Below are 18,257 nucleotides of genomic sequence, written 5' to 3'. Positions count from 1 at the left end.
CCGGAGCCGGGGCAGCGCCGCTGGCCGCGCTCTCTGCCGGCGATGGAGGGCGGGGGCCCGGCGTCCCTGGCGGCGGCGGCTGCCGGAGCGGGCGCGGGCCCGGCTGGCGAGCCCGGGAGGCGCCCGGCGGCGCTGGGAGCCCGGCGGCTCAGGTGAGGGCCCGCAGGCGCAGTGCGCGTCCGCCAGGCTCAGGCGGCGCGGAGCGCGGCGCGGCCGCTGCCAGCGCAGGGGCTGGGAGATCCGGCTGGGTGAGGAGAGAGGAGAGCAAACCCCGCTGGCATCTGCGCTTGGGAGTCACCCAGAGACAGCGGCTGTCCCCAGAGCGGAGGCGATCCGGATCCGCGCCTGTAAGAGCGCCTGTCTGTCCTGGCGGTTGGCACACCTGAGGCGGAAAGGGATGCGAGGTGAGGTGAGGTGGCCTGCGGCTACCTGGGGTTAGGGCTCCTGGGGTTCGGGCTCCTGGGGTTCTGGCCGGCCCTCGGCGCTGCCGCTGGCCCAGCACGTCCATTCCCAGCCGCGGCCCTCGGCCCGGAGCCCCTCGGGGTGTGGGAGTGTGTGAGTGAGAGTGTGTGTGTGAGAGTGTGTGTGTCTGTGTGTGTTTGTGTGCGAGAGTGTGTGTGTGAATGTATGTGTGTGTGCGAGAGTGTGTGTGTGTGTGAATATATGTGTGTGTGAGTGTGTGTGTGTGTGTGTGTGTGTGTGTGTGTGTGTGAGTGAGTGTGTGTGTGTGAATATATGTGAGTGTGTGTGTGTGTGTGTGTTTGCCCCGCCGGGCTCGCTGGGCCGGGGTGCCGGGCCGGGCCTGGCCTCGCTGCACGGAGCGCACGGACCGGGCTGCGCTGGCCCCCCTGGCCCCGGCACAGCGGAATAAACGGGAAACGTCTCAGGGGATTGATTTCTGTGTAGTCGGTGGTTCTGGATAGATCTGTGGTGCTGCAAGACTGTGCTTGTCCTGTGTGAGAAACTGTGTTCTATATCCACTCAGCACGGCAAACTCGGGAGCAATGATATACCTCCAGTTCGTTCTTTGTCTAAGACACCTTCTGCTCTCAGTAGACAGGAAGACAAACAGTTGTGAGAAGCTAGTAGAGCTAAATAATGAACGGCTCGCTGCAGGCTGCAAAACATGCTCAAGTTCCCATGTTCATTCACGCTTAACAGGTAACTATACCCACCATATATTGCAGTGTTCTGAATGAGGATGTTTTGCTGGGGAAAGTCTGCCGCAAAAGATTTCTCATCCACATTAGTCACCCTTACTTTATCAGTGGGCAAATTGGAGAATGGATTTTTGCATAGTGTCTGTAGAAAAAAACAAAGCTCTAAGAGATTTGTAAATTTCAGTATATTCACCCTGAAAAGTGGCCACGTAAATAGACACCCAGGGACATAGGTGCTGGAGTGACATACCTTAGGGTGATTCCAGAATCACAACTTATGTGCTTTTTAGTCTTGTCAGAACAAGGCAGGCTAAAGAAATCTCTAAAAGAGTGGTTTTAAATATTTACTACAAGGAAAGGTCTGCCCTTTTTGTATGCCTGGTCTTATCTGTGGCTATAGTTTCAACATGTTATTTTCATGTTTATTATTTGAAGAGTAGTTCAGGTTAACTCAGCAACATCCCTCACTAGTCACTAAAATTGTCATCATAATTTGTTTTAGACAATGCAGTTAAGTGCAGCAAAATGAGAAAATGTGGAGAGTTTGTGACTAAGCATGCTTTATTTTAAAGTGTTCTTACACTTCATAAAGCTTTTTCGGCCTGCTTAGCTTTTACTATGAAGTAAAGAGAGCTTTCTGCAGTATGTGGTAGAATTGTGGTTGAACCTTGGGAAATCTGGTTGTATTTTGAGTTAGGTAGTATATTTGGAATCTAAAGCACCTGAATGTAGACTGGTTTCTTCACTCTGTGGGGACCCTTACTTGTGTAATAGTCCAAAAAGTGTTTGCAGCATGCACTGTTACCCTGCTATGAATTTATCTTTGTGATAGGTCTTGTGTCTAGTGTTTAGATTTTTGTCTTTGTGAGGTTGTTCTAATGACAATTTAAAATTATTTCCTGCCTCTGTGATTGCATTGCAATGGCTGTGGAGGGAATAAGCAACAAGCAACTGCAGGAGGTTGTAATGTGTGTTACAACACACATTCACTATTGTAAATTGTTGTATTTTGGAAACAAATGGCCTTGTAGAGACGCTGCAGATCGGCAGACAGCCTTGTTTGGCACTTGTCACACTGGTAGCACAGCTTGCTTTAACCACAGACAGATGTTACTGCACGGATGTACTACATCAGTCTGTTTGCTCACAGTGAAGGGGGGGAGTGGGGCTGAGCTGGGGGTTGCTTTACTTTCCATGGGGGAATCTCCTACAGGTGGTTGATGGTGACTGATGGTTTTGGTTTAACCCCAGCTGGCAGCTAAATGCTGCACAGCTGTTCACTCACTCCAGCAGCAGGATGGGGGAGACAATCAGAAGGGTAAAAGTGAGGAAACTTGTGGGTTGAGGTACAGGCAGTTCAGTGGGTAAAGGGAAAGCTGTGCACACAAACAAAGCCAAACAAGGCATCCATCCAGCAGCTCCCATGGGCAGGCTGGTGCTCAGCCACATCCAGGACAGCCAGGGCTGCAGCACACAGAACGGGGACCTGGGGACAAACACTGTCACTGCAAACACCTCCCCTTCCCCAGGTTTGTGCGCTGAGCAGGACACCCACCCTATGGTGTGGGATGTCCCTGTGGTCAGCTGGGGCAGCTGTCCTGGCTGTGCCCCCTCCCAGCTCCTTGTGCATCCCATTCTCCTCCCTGGTGGGGCTGTGTGAGCGGCAGGAAGGGCTTTGACTGTGTGTGAGCACTGCTCAGCCATGACAAAATCATCCTGGAATTACCAACGCTGTGTCCAGCACAAATCCAAAACACAGCATCCTACCAGCTGCTATGAAGAAATTTAACTCTCTCCAAGCCAAGCCCAGCGCACTAATTTAAAGAAATGTTGAGCCAGAGAATAAGAAGGTTTGAATGCTGTAAAGGCCCCAAGCAACTCACTTGATGAGCCATTGGAAAGGTCTTACAGTTGTTCATGTACTCTATGTTAGACCCACAGGAGAAATACAGACAAGGTATTCTCAAGAGATCAAAACAGCAAAAAGAACTTTATTGGCAACTTTAGAAAATCAAAGAAACTTTGAAAAGGGTTTAATGCAGCATTCAATAAACATAAAACATTTCTCAAAGCATTAACTTGGCCCATTCAACTTAGCAAACTGTAAACCAATTCAGTTTTAAGTTCTTAAAAATTCCAAGAAGAAGGAATTAGAAGAAGAAAGGAAGGCAGAAAAGATTCAGAAAAGGACACATATCAGTACCAACTCCTGGACTCCAGTGGTACTGAGATAAAAATTCCAAGAGGAAGTAGGGTCAAGACATCTGATTGCTTTGTGTTTGGCCTTAAATACCCCTTGGCCTTTCTGGGCCCTTCTCCCAGGTGGGCCTTGTGGTCATTTGGCCACTTAGGAGCTGGGAAGGACTGATACATGCATGTAAAATAATCTAGAAGATTTAATATTTTTATTTTTTGCTGTTTCTAGTACGCATCATTGTAATGTATTACTCTCTTATCCCACAACCCATTTAAGGAAGCATATATTTTTGCTAATTCTAAAAACTTGTCAAATGAATAATGCCACACTATTCTGAAAGTAAAATTTTATCTTTTAGAGGTTTTCTCACTGAACTGGTTCACTTTGTTGTAGATTGCTTGACTTCTTGAGTCCAGTTTAAATACTTTTGCAGACATTAATAAAGATGCAGGTATCACTGTTCTCCCTCTCCTTCATCCTGTTTGCTCTATGGCTTTGACACGTAAAAAAGTGAAGCCTGTTGCATTTCCCATTTCCCAGGCAGTGCCCTCTCCATTGGGAATGCCTTCCATCACTCTCAGTAGCCTCAGTTACTTGATGATTAGTCCAAGTATTTGGCAAGACCTGCACAGTTCTGTTCCAGGCTGTGCTGGCTAGGTCAAAAAGGAGAGTGGGCATGGCCAAAATGGAGATAGCTGCTCTTATCTGCCCTCCAGGGAGGGGGGTGAAGTGAAGGTAATCCAAACTAATTGGTTTCAGTGATAATACATTCTGTATAATGTGCTGTCTGATAAGCAAGTGTTGTTAGAACAGATAAAAAAGAATGTATTTCCTAATTAATGTTTCTGCAAAGCAATCTGGAGCCATGAGGCAGTCTGCAGATAAGACTTGTACCTAGTTCCCTAGGATTCTTTTTTAATTAGTCATAATGTGATACTTAAGTAGTTACAATGTTAAAAGGTATTCTAAACATATCCGAGACTGCTTTGACATGTAAAAGCGGTTTTGCAGGTAACTGTTTTGCAAAACTGTTTTCTTCAGGGTTCTCCCCAACTTCATTGATGTGTCACCAATCAGCATATGTGACCTAAAGGTCACGTCATTTCAGTGCAGTTCTTATCATGTGGTGTTCTCAGGATGTTTTTATCATACACATATTTGACAGGAAAATAAGTCTAGTGTCTCGATAAGATTATAATGGGGTACTGAAAGGGTTATGTTTGAAAGTATGAGTTCCATGTTATTACATGGATCCTTTGATCAGCCTGTTGGGTTTTTTATTCACACTTCTGCAAACTGTTTGTGTTCAAGTGGGAACTGCATGACTCTGGGTTTGACACTGCTTTTTCACTTTGCTTTGAAGTGCCAACAGCCTTCTCAAAAGGCATGATGTTCTAATTTAGTAATCAAGCACTGATTTTTCTTACCTGGTGAGAACAGATACAAAGGGCAAATTGCATGTATACCCTTGAAATATTGGTTTATATAATTGCATTAGAAGTCTTCCTTTATATAGTTTCTTATGCAGTATTTTTTTGCGTTTGCTTTAGCCTTTTGTCTCTTCTGTTTCTGAGATCTGTTTGTCTCTCTACATAAAGTACAGTAATGTAAATCACTAATGTACACTTTGTACCAAATATATCTGCAAAAGGCACATATGGAAGTTGGTATTTTTGTGCTGGATGTAGTAGATATGAAATACAAAATTACCTCATTTTATACAAGCAATGTCTGTATTTTCGTGAAAATTTGCAATATATTTGTGGAAGGAGGATTTGGAAGAAAGATTTGAGGCAGCATTTTGTTTTCAGGTTGAAAATACTCAAGCATTTTTTATACAAAACCCTGAACTGTTGGTCATTTCACAGTAGACTTGTTTCTGTTATAGGCTTGCTATGTCACAACTGGCTTCTTTTGCAGTTCCCATGGTAACAAGGATTTTTGAGCTGCCAAGCAGGATACTGCTTTGAGGGAGTATAAATATTCTTTATTACAAAAGAAATTTTGATCACTGAAAGCTGATCAGGCACTCTGCTGTTCCCCCTCGGGTTCCTCCCCAATCATCTGTGTTCTGCCCATATGTTTACACCTAAATGTGAATTCTTATTTGACAAGAATACCTGTTCTAATTTTTAACGTGGTATAAGAAATTATGAAAAAATTGTCAAGCCTTACTGTGGTGATAGCATAGAATAACATGTTGTCTTCCAGATATAGTCTCAACAAGCAGGAGAGCACTCTGTATACCTAAAAATTTGTATGTTTATATATTTGTGAACCTTGTATATGCTTATAAAAACTATTGAGAGTTTAGTTGCTTAGAATTTGCCCTGCTTCTGCTAATGTTTACTTTGGCTTGAACTTGTTTCCAAGATAAGATATTCGTAAAATATTTACTTCTTTAACAGACTTACACTGTACTTTTTAAATGAAGGTTCTCAAAATACTGCACCCAATTCACAAACTAAAATTTGTTAACAGTGGCAGTAATTTTGTGTGTTTCTCAGTGTCTGTCCCTCACCATCTCAGATGGGCAAAAGTGACATGGGATGTTTGGGGTGTATCCTGAACCAAATAGCTATAGGATAAGCCTTGATAGAGTGACTCTGCTTGGGTCATTTTTTCAAAGTTAGACAGTTTGTCTGTGTTGTTTTTCCTTCTGAGCACTCATTCCAAAATAAGAAGCCACTTATTCAGATTTGTCAAGTTCCTGCCATAACCCCAAGTTTAGCATGGGTTGTTTTGTTTTGTAACTGGTAAAAAGGAAATGGAAATTACAAAGTTGCTGAAATAATCAACTCAGGTAAAGTAGATAACTTAATGTTGTAAAAGCCTCTGAATAGTACATCTAAGAAATTTATCCTTATAATATGTGGTAATTTAGAGGTGCATTAAAAACAAATTTGGAAAGTAAAGGTAGTTGCCAGTGGCCTGCTGGTTTTCATGGTTTGGGCTGGGAGAACTCTCTTTCCCCCTGCCACTATCACCACACACAAATGTGGATTATTATGGAATCATGAGAAGGAAAAACGACCACTGTGACCTCTGCAACTGGAGCTGCTCATTCGAAGACAAGCAGTTCTGCTGGAAAAGGGTCATACAGGAAAGAGCAACCTACTATTTAGTGATAACTTCATCCAAATATCCATTTGTTAAGGACTTTTCACTACTGCTATCACCTGTGTAGGTTATAGCTGTAACAAAATAACTTGCATATACATGAGAGAAATTGAGCCTAGCACCCAGAGCCAAGCATGAATACCCTGGATACACATAATTTTTTTTTCAAGTGAAGCTAGAAGTTCTGGAATTACTGATTTTGTTTTTTTCTTCCAACTAACTTCCATTAAAGTCAATTCAGAGCTAATATTGGAAAAATGCTTACAGGCTGCAGAGGTATACAATTCATAATGCTGTATGTGATTCTGAAACATTCTGTTTGGAAATTCAAGAAACTCATGCTGTGAAAACTGGAATTTGGAGCATGGGTCTGAAAAGATTTAGGGAGGTGGATAGCATCTGGCAGTGTATTGCATTGCCCCTCCTCCCCTGCCTTCCAACACAACCTCAATTCACTTGTAAGAAAGAGCTTGAAGGCTTATTTTGGAATTTGTTTTCTGGCTTGGCTTGTAATACTAGGCAGTGCAGTTTTTCACTGAATAATTTGTCCAGCGCTCCCTAAGAATTCGAGAGAAGAGATAATTGCTACCTTGGGTTTTAGGCTGAAGAAATGCAAAAAGTTTGGGAAAAGGGATCCCTTAAATGCAATTAAAGAATAAGAGCAGTGGAGTAAGAATGTCAGGAACTCTGTTGTTTGTGGTGAGGATGTGAGGCTGGTGATTGTGCATGGAGCCCGATGAATGGATTGAACAGCTAGCTTCTGCATCTCTGCTGAGACACATTAGGAGTGACAATGTGATGACATAATCACTGACCCCAGATTGTTCTCGGCTATAAATCCTCTGCTTGCCGTCTCCACCGTTTCTCTGCATGTGCCGTTCACGTTTAAGGGCTTTTCAGATCATCTCCAGCACCATCTGCTGCATAATGGAAAGAAAACAATTGTGCTGTGTGTGGAGCCAGCTGACTCCCTGAGTGGATTTGGGGGGTTGCAGAATCCATCTCGTCTGGAGGACCTTGTCTGTCTGCTCGTTCCCACTGCCGTGCTGAGCGCTTGTCACTAGGCTGCCATTATGCGTGAAAAACAGAACAACTAGGGACTCGTTTACAGGGACATACAGGCTTTTGAGCTGGTCACATGCTCTGTGTGCCTCTTCATGCTCGGAATAACACACGTCCAGGTGTCCCCCCAGTCACAATTGGGGACACATTGTGTTTGAAGCACCTTGTGAGGATGAGTGTGCTGGTAACACTTGTGGTGCAGGGCAGGGAGGAGATGAGCTCAGGATTCCTTAGCTGCAAGCGTTCGCTAGGTGTCAGTGCGTGATTGCCGCCAAATGATGCTCTTGCCGAGTTCTTTGATCGTGGTACCTCCCTTATGAAGAGGGATTTTAAAGAAAATTCACACTTTTGTTTGCAGAATGCAGCGTGGGTTACATTTAAGGATAACTAATGAAGAAAAGTAATTACTTCCTTTTTGTTAGGAACAGTTTAGTCTTGTTTTTAGAAACAGTCTGATAAAAATGCTGATATTAAAATAAAATTACTACCATGTTTTGTGCTTAATGAAGATAGTTTAAAGACTTAGAGTAGCTCCTGAACTGATCACTATCAGGATTTCTTGTCAGCATCTGATATATTACTGATGAAACACTCTACTCATACTGTTGCTGATCCTGGGTGTGAGTAAAATTCCTATTAAGATGTAGGAAAATTGTAGTTTTTATAGTGATATATTATCTGTAGAATGAATACATTCAATTGTTATCAAAACTATTAAAGATCAAGTCTGTAAATGTCAATCAGAGAGGAGGAGAGCCCTGTGAATATAGCTAAAATTGCCTGGTTTTCTGTTCTCTTATCATATTGTATCCCTAGAGTGAAATATAGTATTTATTAGAATATCTTGAATTGCTTGCATCTCACTATTAGATTTTTAAAAAAAGATGGACTAAAAAAATTGATTTAAAATCCACTTTTAAAACAGATTTAAATTAATATTTAATTTAGTTTTAGTAATAAATGATTAGGGAACTCATCTTTTCAATCTCTGTAGAGTGATCAGCATTCATCTAAAAGTTTAAATTGTTCCAAAATGGATATTTTTTGTGTTGCCTGTGAAAATGCTTGGTGAGAACTGTACATTAGTAGGTGAAAATAGCAAAAAGAGTCATTCATGTGATATATGAAAATATTTGAAATGGCTTTCCTGTACCTTCCAGCTTATATGGAACTTTCCCTATTATATTTTAATTCATAACATTGAGTGGATGATACCCTTTACCCTTTTATACTTAACCTATTTACAGGTGAGGGCTTTTGTAGAACTGTTCCAGGTTACCCTCGGGGAGGTGCCAATGGTCCTGCTAATAGATAAGAGCAGTTGGCTTGGTTACAAAGACAAGGTTTTGACCTGTGCATGACTGTCTTTCTACATATTCAATAGGTAGCAGAGATACTGAAGGGATTGTCTGATGGCCAACCTTCAGTATTTTCCCCAATTTGATGTAGCTGTAAAAGCTGTATTTGATAGCTGTACTATCTTTGATGCCATCTTTGTTTCATCATACCACCTACCTGTGAGACAAGAACCATCTGATCATCAAGGGCTGATTTCTTCTGCCCCAGAGTCCCTCTGGTTACATTAAACACTGCATCTCTCATCATGGGACAAGCTACCTGACTGGACAGATTTTTCAGACAATTTTTGATTGAGTTTGTAAGAGATCTGTAAGGGATACAGTAGAAAGACTGTGGAGACCATTGTCTGCACCTCTCCCTTAGAGACACACTGAATATAAACACTTGTTCTAAATAAAGGAGAGCTTAAATGACTCCTCATTGCATATGACTTTCTGATTTTGTGTCTGAACACTGAAGGAAGCCTGTTCTCCAGCTTCTATCACTCATTAACTTCACCAAAAATCATGTATTCACAATGATGCAAAATAAAGCAGACTCTGTCACTGCTTTGAAAATCCTTCCTAGCCTAAGGCTTAACAGTTTGTGTAAGAAGTGAGGCTTTTTGGTTCTGATGACAACTTTGGGATTCTTCCAGAAGCTGATCTGTCTGAAAAGAGCTCTCTCTGCCCAGTGACAATGTTTTTTGTCTTTCCTTTTTTGACATGTCTTGAGAAAACTGTTTAAATTAGCTCCTGATTGTTGCTTTTGACTACCCTGTTTTTCACTGCCAACCCTGACCTTCTGTTGGTATGGCTCCTTCAAAGTTTGTGATTCTGCTAAGCATTTTCTTGCAGGCTGCTGCTGCACTGAAGGTGATTAAAAAGGCGTTTGCAAGTCAGGAAATCCATTTGATGTCTCTCTGCAGCTACAACCTTTAAAGTAATGCTTACTCTGTTTTTAACATAGCCAGTAGAACTTGTGTCATCCAGCATTTCACTGGGGCTTCCACCCTGCTGAAATGGGCATCCTAGCACTGCAGGAATTCTGAGCTTTAGAGTACAGTCAGCTGTGTGCAGTGGAAATCCAAAGCACTGATCTCTTTTCTAAGGGTGAACTCTTGATGTGATTGGATTTTCTCTTCTACCAGTGATAGCCACGTACTGGTTTATTGTAGTTGGGAGCTGTTCCTAAGAAAATGAGAGACTTGGATACTGTTTTTTCTTGGCTGAAAGTGTTGAAATTGACACCTGAATCTTTCAGAGATATAAGGTAATGAACAAGCTATAAAATAATGTTGGGAGGATAGTGCTAAGCAAGGGCTGCCATTTCTCCTGGCTGATATTGGATGAAATGGGTAATGCTGGGCCACTCACTTGTGTGTAGGGATCATTTGGCTTTCTTGTTCACAAGATTGATTTGGAAATAGGAGCTAGACTCTGGTTCCCTGCCAAGTGAGTGTTCTCTTCTAGAATGCTTTTGCAGATCTGTATGTGAAGACACAGGTTGGTTTTTGTAGAACACTGCTTTCTTTGGTGCAGCTGAAGTTCCTGTTACTTGAGGGGTGAGGGCATTTTAATTTATCAGCAAAATTATGTATGTTTTGAATTCTGTCTTAGCTGTGATGGAGTAAAAAGTTAAATAATGACCTTTCATTTTACAAGGAGACAAATTAGGCACACTGAATTTCTGAAAAAGCAACTGATCTTTCATATAATTTTCCCCTCCTTTTTTTTAACAGCTCTGCCATTTACAAGCTTTAAATTTGCTTACTATTAATTCAATAGCTTAACTTAATGCCCTACTCATCATCTTATGTGATTAAAGATCTTTAGTCTTTATGTGATGCATAACTTCTTATGTTTGTTTCCTGTACAATAGTGATTTTTCTTTATGTTATTACAAACAAACAGGCATGAGAATGGCCTCAAGGAAGTGGTTGCATTGAAAGGCTGGGAGTACTGGTTAGTCACATGTCCTTATGAACTGGACATGATTTCCTTGGATGCTCTTTTCTTGTCTGTTTTGGTGAGCTGGGCATCAGCAGGACTGGGGAAGCAACAGGGCATGGCCTTTCCTAAAAATATACATGGGGTAAAGGAGGAGCTCCTTCAGTGACTTCTGGAATTAAATTTTGTGTATTCAAAATGTAGTACTTTTGTTGGTAGAAATGTAAAGCACTGTTAATTTTTTACACCAGAAATGGTTATGAAAAAAAACCTGGTTTGTCTGTATGATGTACTTGAGGACCTGATCCACCATTTGATACCTCTTTTGATCACTGGTTGGCACATGGATACATGTAGCATACGGCACAAAATCCAATATCTAATACAGGAAAAATGTGATTTTAGATATCAGTGTAGCCTTGTGACCTCTTTGGTCATCTGTGTGAGCTGACTGTGGGCAGCCCCACAATCCCCAATAAAAGTAAAATACCAAGGGCTACTTTTAGTGACCAATATGAATGAATATGAGCAGTAGGTGAGGCTGAAGATAGGGTAGCTGTAGACTCATGAATGAAGCTGGGCAGGGGAGAGAGAGCTGAAACTTGCTAGGAAAAACCAAATTAGGAGGATTAGGACACTATGCATGTGGTTGAAACCAGGATGATAATGCTCAGGGCAAAATTTATCTAAATCTTGTTGTTTTTTTATTTTACTCTTGAAAAAATTGAGAGATGCCCACAGTTGGGGTAAGCATCAAATGTTTGGAGGAAATGTATTTAGATATTATCCCTGTTCTTAATGTTTTTCCACCTCTCCTGTTTGATTCTAAACTAATTGTGGTATAGCTGCTTAAGCTCATAATATTTGGCTTCATGCATTTATGTTTCTGTATGTTTTATTAACCTTAAAGGCTTCATCAAGTCAGTGCATTAGTAGAGGAGGAGGAATATAAATAAAAGAAGAAACTCTTGCCTGCAAATAAGCAGAAAAAGAACCATCATAAATCTTTCAGGTATTCAGCTGTGTTGACTAAGTAAAATCTCATAAGGTGCCTGTGTCATAGCAGTGAAAACCAGTGTTCCTCCCTGACCCAGCTGTCAGTCTGTCTCTGTTCCTTTCAAAAGGTAGTACCTCCTCCTTTCCCTTACTGTGCTCTGCCACCGTCACTGGAGCAGGTATGGCTAAAAGCCAAGGATTTTTATTTACCACTAGTAAAAACTGGGTTAATAAACTTTTTCAGGTTTGTTTAATTTTGCCTTTCAGTCATGAGGTGTAGATTGTGGTTCAAGAGAAGCTTGTTTTTGAAGTCTGATGTTTTAGGCTTTTGTATTGTTATTTAGTTATGAGAAGTCAAACCTGGGTTTAGGAAGCGCTTACCTGACTTAGTTGGTTTGCAAATAAGCAAAATTGGAAATAATTTCCATGGTAGAGAGCTGCTTTATAAGATAGTGACAGATGAGTTAATGGAAATCCATTTATACTCTGGTGCAAAAGTTCCTTGCTTACCTTTTGTCTCTTTTTGTGCCATTTGTTATATGACTTTTGCTTTGACTGAAGGCAGATGACTATACTTTTGAGCTGATTGAAGGAGTATAAACTGAATGTTGGTAAGTGGGTGGGAGTCTGAGAAACTTGAAATTTATGTAACTTGCATTCTAAGAGGTTTAAATTAGTCTGCCTTGAATATGTTTTTCAGTTTTGCCTGAGATTTGTTCTCACCTGGCACTATTTTCATGGAGGTTTCTGTGCTGTAGGTTTTCTTTTTTTTTTTTTTTTTTTTGGTTGGTTGGTTTTGTTTTTAATTTCACTTGATTTCACACAAGCTCACATATTTTAAGAAGAAAGGAACATTTGTTTTGGTTTTCCTTGGTTTTGTTTATCAAGGAGTAAAGAAAATCTTATTTCTAATGGGTGCTGCAGTACTGTTTGTGTTAAAGCTGTGGCAGGTGTCTTTGGCCTTTAGCAATGCAATAGGCAGTGTAGCCCTTCCCCACTCGCCCCATTGATGAAACTTCCCAGTGTGCCCATTCCCGAGGCTCTGGCAGCTGCACTCCCAAGGCCACCCTTGGCACAGCTGGGACCAGAGCCCCTCATGGCAGGCGGCCCCAGTGACGGGGCAGGCCCCGCTGGACGCCCAGCACAGCCCCTCACACAGCCAGACCGAGTTTCCTCACCAGTTCCACCCCGGGTTGCCCACAGCAGAGCTTCACATGCCCATGAAGCTGTTTATTCCTGGCACAGTAACACAGAAGCAGCTGGAGCTGGTGCCTCTGAGCAGGGACCCCCAGCAAAGGCTTTGTGCCTTCACAGTCCCAGTGTGGAAAAGTCTCACTTCTCCTCCAGGGGTCTTCAGCTCTTGCTGCCCTCCCTGTGTCCATCCACCTTCCTGGTGTCACCCAACTTCATCTCCTTTCTTATTAAAAAGTTCCTCCTGTGTCTCTCAGTGTCCATTCACCTGGCCAGCATCACCAATCTTTGTGCCTTTTGTCATCCCAAAGTTGGCTGTTCACAGCCTCTTGTGTCTCTCTGGCCTCCCACCCAGAGCTCAATCTGCATCCTCACCTGCAAGCCCAGCATCTCAGTGTAGTTTTTACAGCTCCTTGATAGTTTATTCCTCCTACTGTAACAGGAAGAATATATTCAAGTGCCAGATCCACTGACCAGTATGATGTGCCTGATGAGAGAGGGCTTGGTTTGTTTCCATTCTGAACTGGAGCACAGTTCAACTCCTTCAGACACAGTACAGTCTTCTAGGTTCTGTTGAAGAATAAAAATGTATGAATGCTGTCCTTAATAAATCCTGTTCTTTCCTGAAGCAGTTTTGATTTTCAGAATATAGGGTGATGTATTTACACTGCGCATTGCTCGTAATTATCCTCCACCTTTTCCAACCTTCAGGCTTCATTGAATGCAGTCAATGGGCGTTGAAGCCAATATAGCTTGTTATATGGATTCTGCATTTTTACTTTGCTATTTAACTGTGGAGTTGTTTTTATTTTTTGCCAAAGACTCACAGAAACTGTATCACACATATCCTGTTTGATAGCTTCCAACTACTTAAACCTCAGAATATTGGGATTCTGCCGGTATTTCTGAAGACTCAATGATGGCATTTTTCTACCATTTGTGAGAAAGAAACATCAATTTTCCATTTGCTTTCAGTCATAAATCATCCATAACTTCATGTCAATGCCAGCAACTTCAAATTGGGGAGACCTTGCCCTGGGTTTCATAATCAAACATCAGTGGGTTTGAAAAAAAACACAGTTTTTTTGGCTATGCAGGATTTTTCTAGGCAGCTGAGTAGACACCAGTAAGTCATACGTAGTTCATTCATCACTTTCTTTTTTTCCCTCTAATGATGTTTATTTTGCTTGGAGACCATGGTGGCACATTTTGTAACAACAGCAGATATCCTGAGTTGCCACATGGAATTGGCATTGGCTGTGAAATTCACGCAGTCTTGTTCCTACCTTACAAGCCAGGTTCCTCCTGCTTCCAGTGTCATTGAACAGACATGTGGAATGCTGGGAAACAAGGTGTTACAATGCCTGTCTGCATTCAGGAGATCCAGTAGATCTAACGTGTGGAACATGACATGCCTTCTGGGACCCTGCTAACAGAATTGTGAATAGGGGTCTGATTTCTAGACATGTGTGAGAAATCTGTTTCAACATCCAAGGAGCAATCTTTCAGGGGAGGATTTTGCTGTGGAAGACTTGACCTCTTACAACAGGTCAGGTGATAGCTCTTCTGCTCCTGAGCTGGATGGTAACCACTGCTTGTCTTAGGCAAATGCCTGAGCCTGCAGTCAGGAGCCTGGTGAACAGACTGGTGACCGTCTCAAAACTCTGCCTGGAGCATTATCTCTAAACATCAAGCTCCACCTGTGCCTTCATGAAAGATGTTAGAGCTGCTCTCACCCTTGACAGAAGAGATCTACAGTAATTGGTTTTAGTGAAGGACTGTGTGATAAGCTATCATAAAGTTGTGTAACTAGAGTATAGCTGCTGGGATCCAGGGGTTGAGAGTGCCTGTGTGGTGTATGAAGTGGAGATCAAGAGATATTAGTTACCATTAATCAGAGTTCTTTGAGATTTGTACATCTACAAGATCATTTTGCCCTCAGCCATTGCTTACCTTCTCTCCTACTTGGAAAGATTTGCATTTCAGGAGAAACTAAGATGGTGAAGGAGGTGCTATCCAGTACCACAGCCTGAAGGTTTTTTTAGGAGGATGGTGATCCTGTTGAACTATTTCATACAGAGATTTCCAAAAGAAACTTCATTCTTTGTAGAGTCAGAGAAAACAGAAGTAATTCCAATTTTGGTAGCAATACACATAATCAGGGAAAAAAAGACCAAAGGAAGTTGTTGCAGGAATCTGCTTTCTGGTGGAGCTTTCCTTTTTTCCAGTGTAATAGCTCTGGAGAAAAAAAGATAAATGTGTGTTGTATGGAGTATCAAGTATAGGTAAGTGTAAAAAAAGGAGAAATAGCACAACAAATACAAGTACAAAAAGTAATTTCTTGAGTCACGGCAGGGACTGGGTACAAACCTGGATTGTTTCCATTTCTCCATCTCTGTGTATATGTGGTTAATTAGTCCAATAATGGCCCTTTGGAGCTGGAAAGCATTGCTGAGATTGAGCAGGTGCTGGCTCGGGAAAGGGCCAGTCGGGTCCAGGTGCTCTGCCGGGGAGCAGCCAGGGCAGCAGGTGGCTTGGACGGAGCAGGTGAGAGGGAAGCCGGGGCAGCTCAGCCGTGCGGGGCCGCTGCGGCCGGGGCCGGCTGCGGGCTGGCCTGGGCTGGGCCGGGGCCGGCTGGGGAGGCGGCTCGGGGATCCCTCGGGACCGGCTCAGGGGGTGCCTGGCCGGGCCCCAGCAGGGCGGTGGGGGCACAGCTCCAGCAGGGGCCAGGGCCAAGAGGCTCGACTTGAAGGAAGGGTCCTGGCAAAGGGTGGGCAGGGGCTGCTGCTGCCTTCCTCTGTCAGGGCCACCAGCTGGGCTCTCTGTAGGTTGGGCCTTTGCCCAGGCAACCTAATGCCCCCGCCTGCACAGGAGAATGTCCTCAGCACTCTGCAGAAGTGAATTTCATAGATTTAAAATGCATTTATTATGTGAACGACTTTACTCAATTCTTGATGTGCAAATTGGGGCAAGTTTCACGAGGACTGTCTGATGTTAGGCAGAAATCCGAGGAAATTGGCAGGGTTAGGTTCTGGAGATTGCACAGACCCCACTGCTGGGGAGGCTTGTGTGTGCAGCCCTTGTGGAGTGTGGGGGAAGCAGCAGCCTACTTAAAGCTAATCAGTTTTTGTAGCAGTGCTATTTGTGTTTTACTTTAGAAGCATTGTCTGTCTGCCTGCATTGAGTCACTTCCTTCTGTGCCTGTTGTAGAGCTCTTGGGGTATTTGTTGGTCATACTCTCCTATTTTCACAGTAGATTTTGCAAGGCATTATGATTGACTTGTTTATACTGCCCATTTTTCTGACTAGCTGTTCTGATGGTGTTTGGGGGATGGCACAGTGCTGCACCTTGCATCTAAATTTAAAAAATGTTTATTAAGTCTAGTTGTGGCACTGTAGTTCTGTATGTCAGCACTCAGGCTGGTTGAAAGGTGAAGTGTTGGTGCTCAATTCCAAATTTGTTTCTGCAGTCCAAAAAGAAAATAAATTTGAAGTCTTCCAGCCAATTGCTTATCAGAGCTAAATATCTGTTTAGGTGGTCCTCAGTATCCCCTATTCAGTATTGCTTATCAGGGCCAAATGTCTGTTTAGGTGTCCCTCAGTATTCCCTTTTTTCCCACTAAAGAAAATGGTATTGATTTTTTGGATTTGAAACCTAATAGTTTTTTTAATGCTTGCAGGAAGGGATTTCCATTTTTCTAGGCATCTAAGAAGAGGTTTTATGTTAAACTGAGGTAATTTGGTTAAAAAGACACCTACTTTACTTGTAAAGACAGAATCTGAATGTTATGCAGAGGATCTGCTGGCAGTTTGTTGTGATAAGACTGACAGCTAATTTTTTCAGAAGCTAAATCAGCTATTACTTTGTAGTGAAAGTATGCTAATTGGTATAGTCTTGCTGTCGTTAAAGATCAATAATTCATTGAAGAGAACAGATGCTCGTATTTAAAGGAATTCACAGTTAATTTTATTGGAAAACTATAGCTGAAGATTAAAATTTGTAAACACAAAGGTATTTGTCAGCTTCTGCTGCTTAATGTTTTTCTTTAAAGGGGAAATCCTGGAGTACAAATGCTTTGATATGGCGGTAAATGTTCTCTTAGCTAAGAAGATTCATGTTTGATTTTGATTTTAAATGTAATTAAACTGTCATAAACTAAATGTGATGCTGTTGTCTTCAACTGAGCTGATACCTACCTGATTTATATAGAGAGGTAGAAAATAAAAATTTTCTGATCTTGGAAAAAAAAAATTCAAACTTGATTTAAGAGGCTGCAAAGAGACTGGAGTATATTTCAGGCACATTAATTGAAAATTGTTCACCTAGTTATTCTCTGCATTTGAATTCTTATGTAGGTAGAAAGTTTTGTGTAAAGTTCATGCAGCACACTGAACATTGGCTACTCTGTTATAAATACAGAAAAATAAATGCACATGTACCAGTTATACAGGTAGAGTTTTATGCAGCTAATATTCAGGATAAAGGTATCTACTAATTATTCTTTTTGAGGTATTTTATAAATGCTGCCTCAAACAGAAAGAAAACATATTTTGTAGGAAATTCCTGGCATTTATCTCTGAATTATTCTGATTTGCATTGAGATTTCAGATCCTTGTTTGTATAAAAGCACCACTGTTATTTTGATAATCACAAGCTTTCCTAAATACACAGCAGCACTCTTCACTGAAGATCTGGATAGCTGAGTCAGTCTCAAAGAATGTATGCAGGCAGTAACTGTGTTCCTACAACTGTTTGCTTGTTTTTTCCTTACAAAAAGGAGCTGAAAGGGAGAATTCCTATTTAGTAGTGGAGATGAAGGCTTATAAATAGGCTTTTTTTTTTCTTGTCTTTAAATTTTGTCATTACCTTTTAGTACTGAGTGTCCTCACTGACTACTAAGTAGCTTATTAAAGCTGGTTTTTAGATGTGCTTTTTTGTTGTTTTCTTCATGCTGTTTTTCCATTTTGCTAGCATGCAGATGGGGGTGGGGAGTGGGAAATAAGGGAGAGAGCATGTTCCAGAGGATGCCAGGATGACTTCAGTTATTGGATGGCTGCTGTCTGATGGATGGAAAAAGGGGGAGTAAACCTTTCATTCTGCACTGACAGAGCTGAAACACAGAAACCGGATTTACAGGTAAGGGTGAAAAAAATTCCTGTTATGCATAGCTATTCTTGATCCTTGCCACAACGTTTCTTGGATATAAAAATGCATGTGCAAGGATCTTGCTTGTTTCTCACAAA

General features: G+C 42.0%; 1 protein-coding gene across 2 annotated transcripts in view; it reads left to right on the top strand.

Moving 5' to 3' along the window:
- Positions 1-194: 194 nt before the first annotated feature.
- The window catches only part of CSRNP3 (cysteine and serine rich nuclear protein 3), a 90,378-nt gene continuing 72,315 nt past the window's right edge, over positions 195-18,257 (top strand). Inside the window, exon 1 of one of the 2 annotated variants that reach the window (XM_054277678.1) lies at positions 195-404. Coding sequence is in view for 1 of the 2 variants with exons in the window: in XM_054277677.1 (XP_054133652.1) it covers positions 18,082-18,150 (69 nt within the window). In the remaining variant the exon portion in view is untranslated. Of the gene's footprint in view, positions 405-18,056; positions 18,151-18,257 lie in introns of those variants that run through there. The other variant, XM_054277677.1, reaches the window with a different exon arrangement.

This window comes from Melozone crissalis, unplaced genomic scaffold (genome assembly GCF_028551555.1).
Source record: "Melozone crissalis strain CALT ecotype California unplaced genomic scaffold, PUWL_Pcris_2 ptg000023l_1, whole genome shotgun sequence".
NCBI classification, from domain to species: Eukaryota; Metazoa; Chordata; class Aves; order Passeriformes; family Passerellidae; genus Melozone; species Melozone crissalis.
The sequence above is the reverse complement of the archived record's forward strand: the minus strand, read 5'-3'. Positions and strand labels throughout refer to the sequence as shown.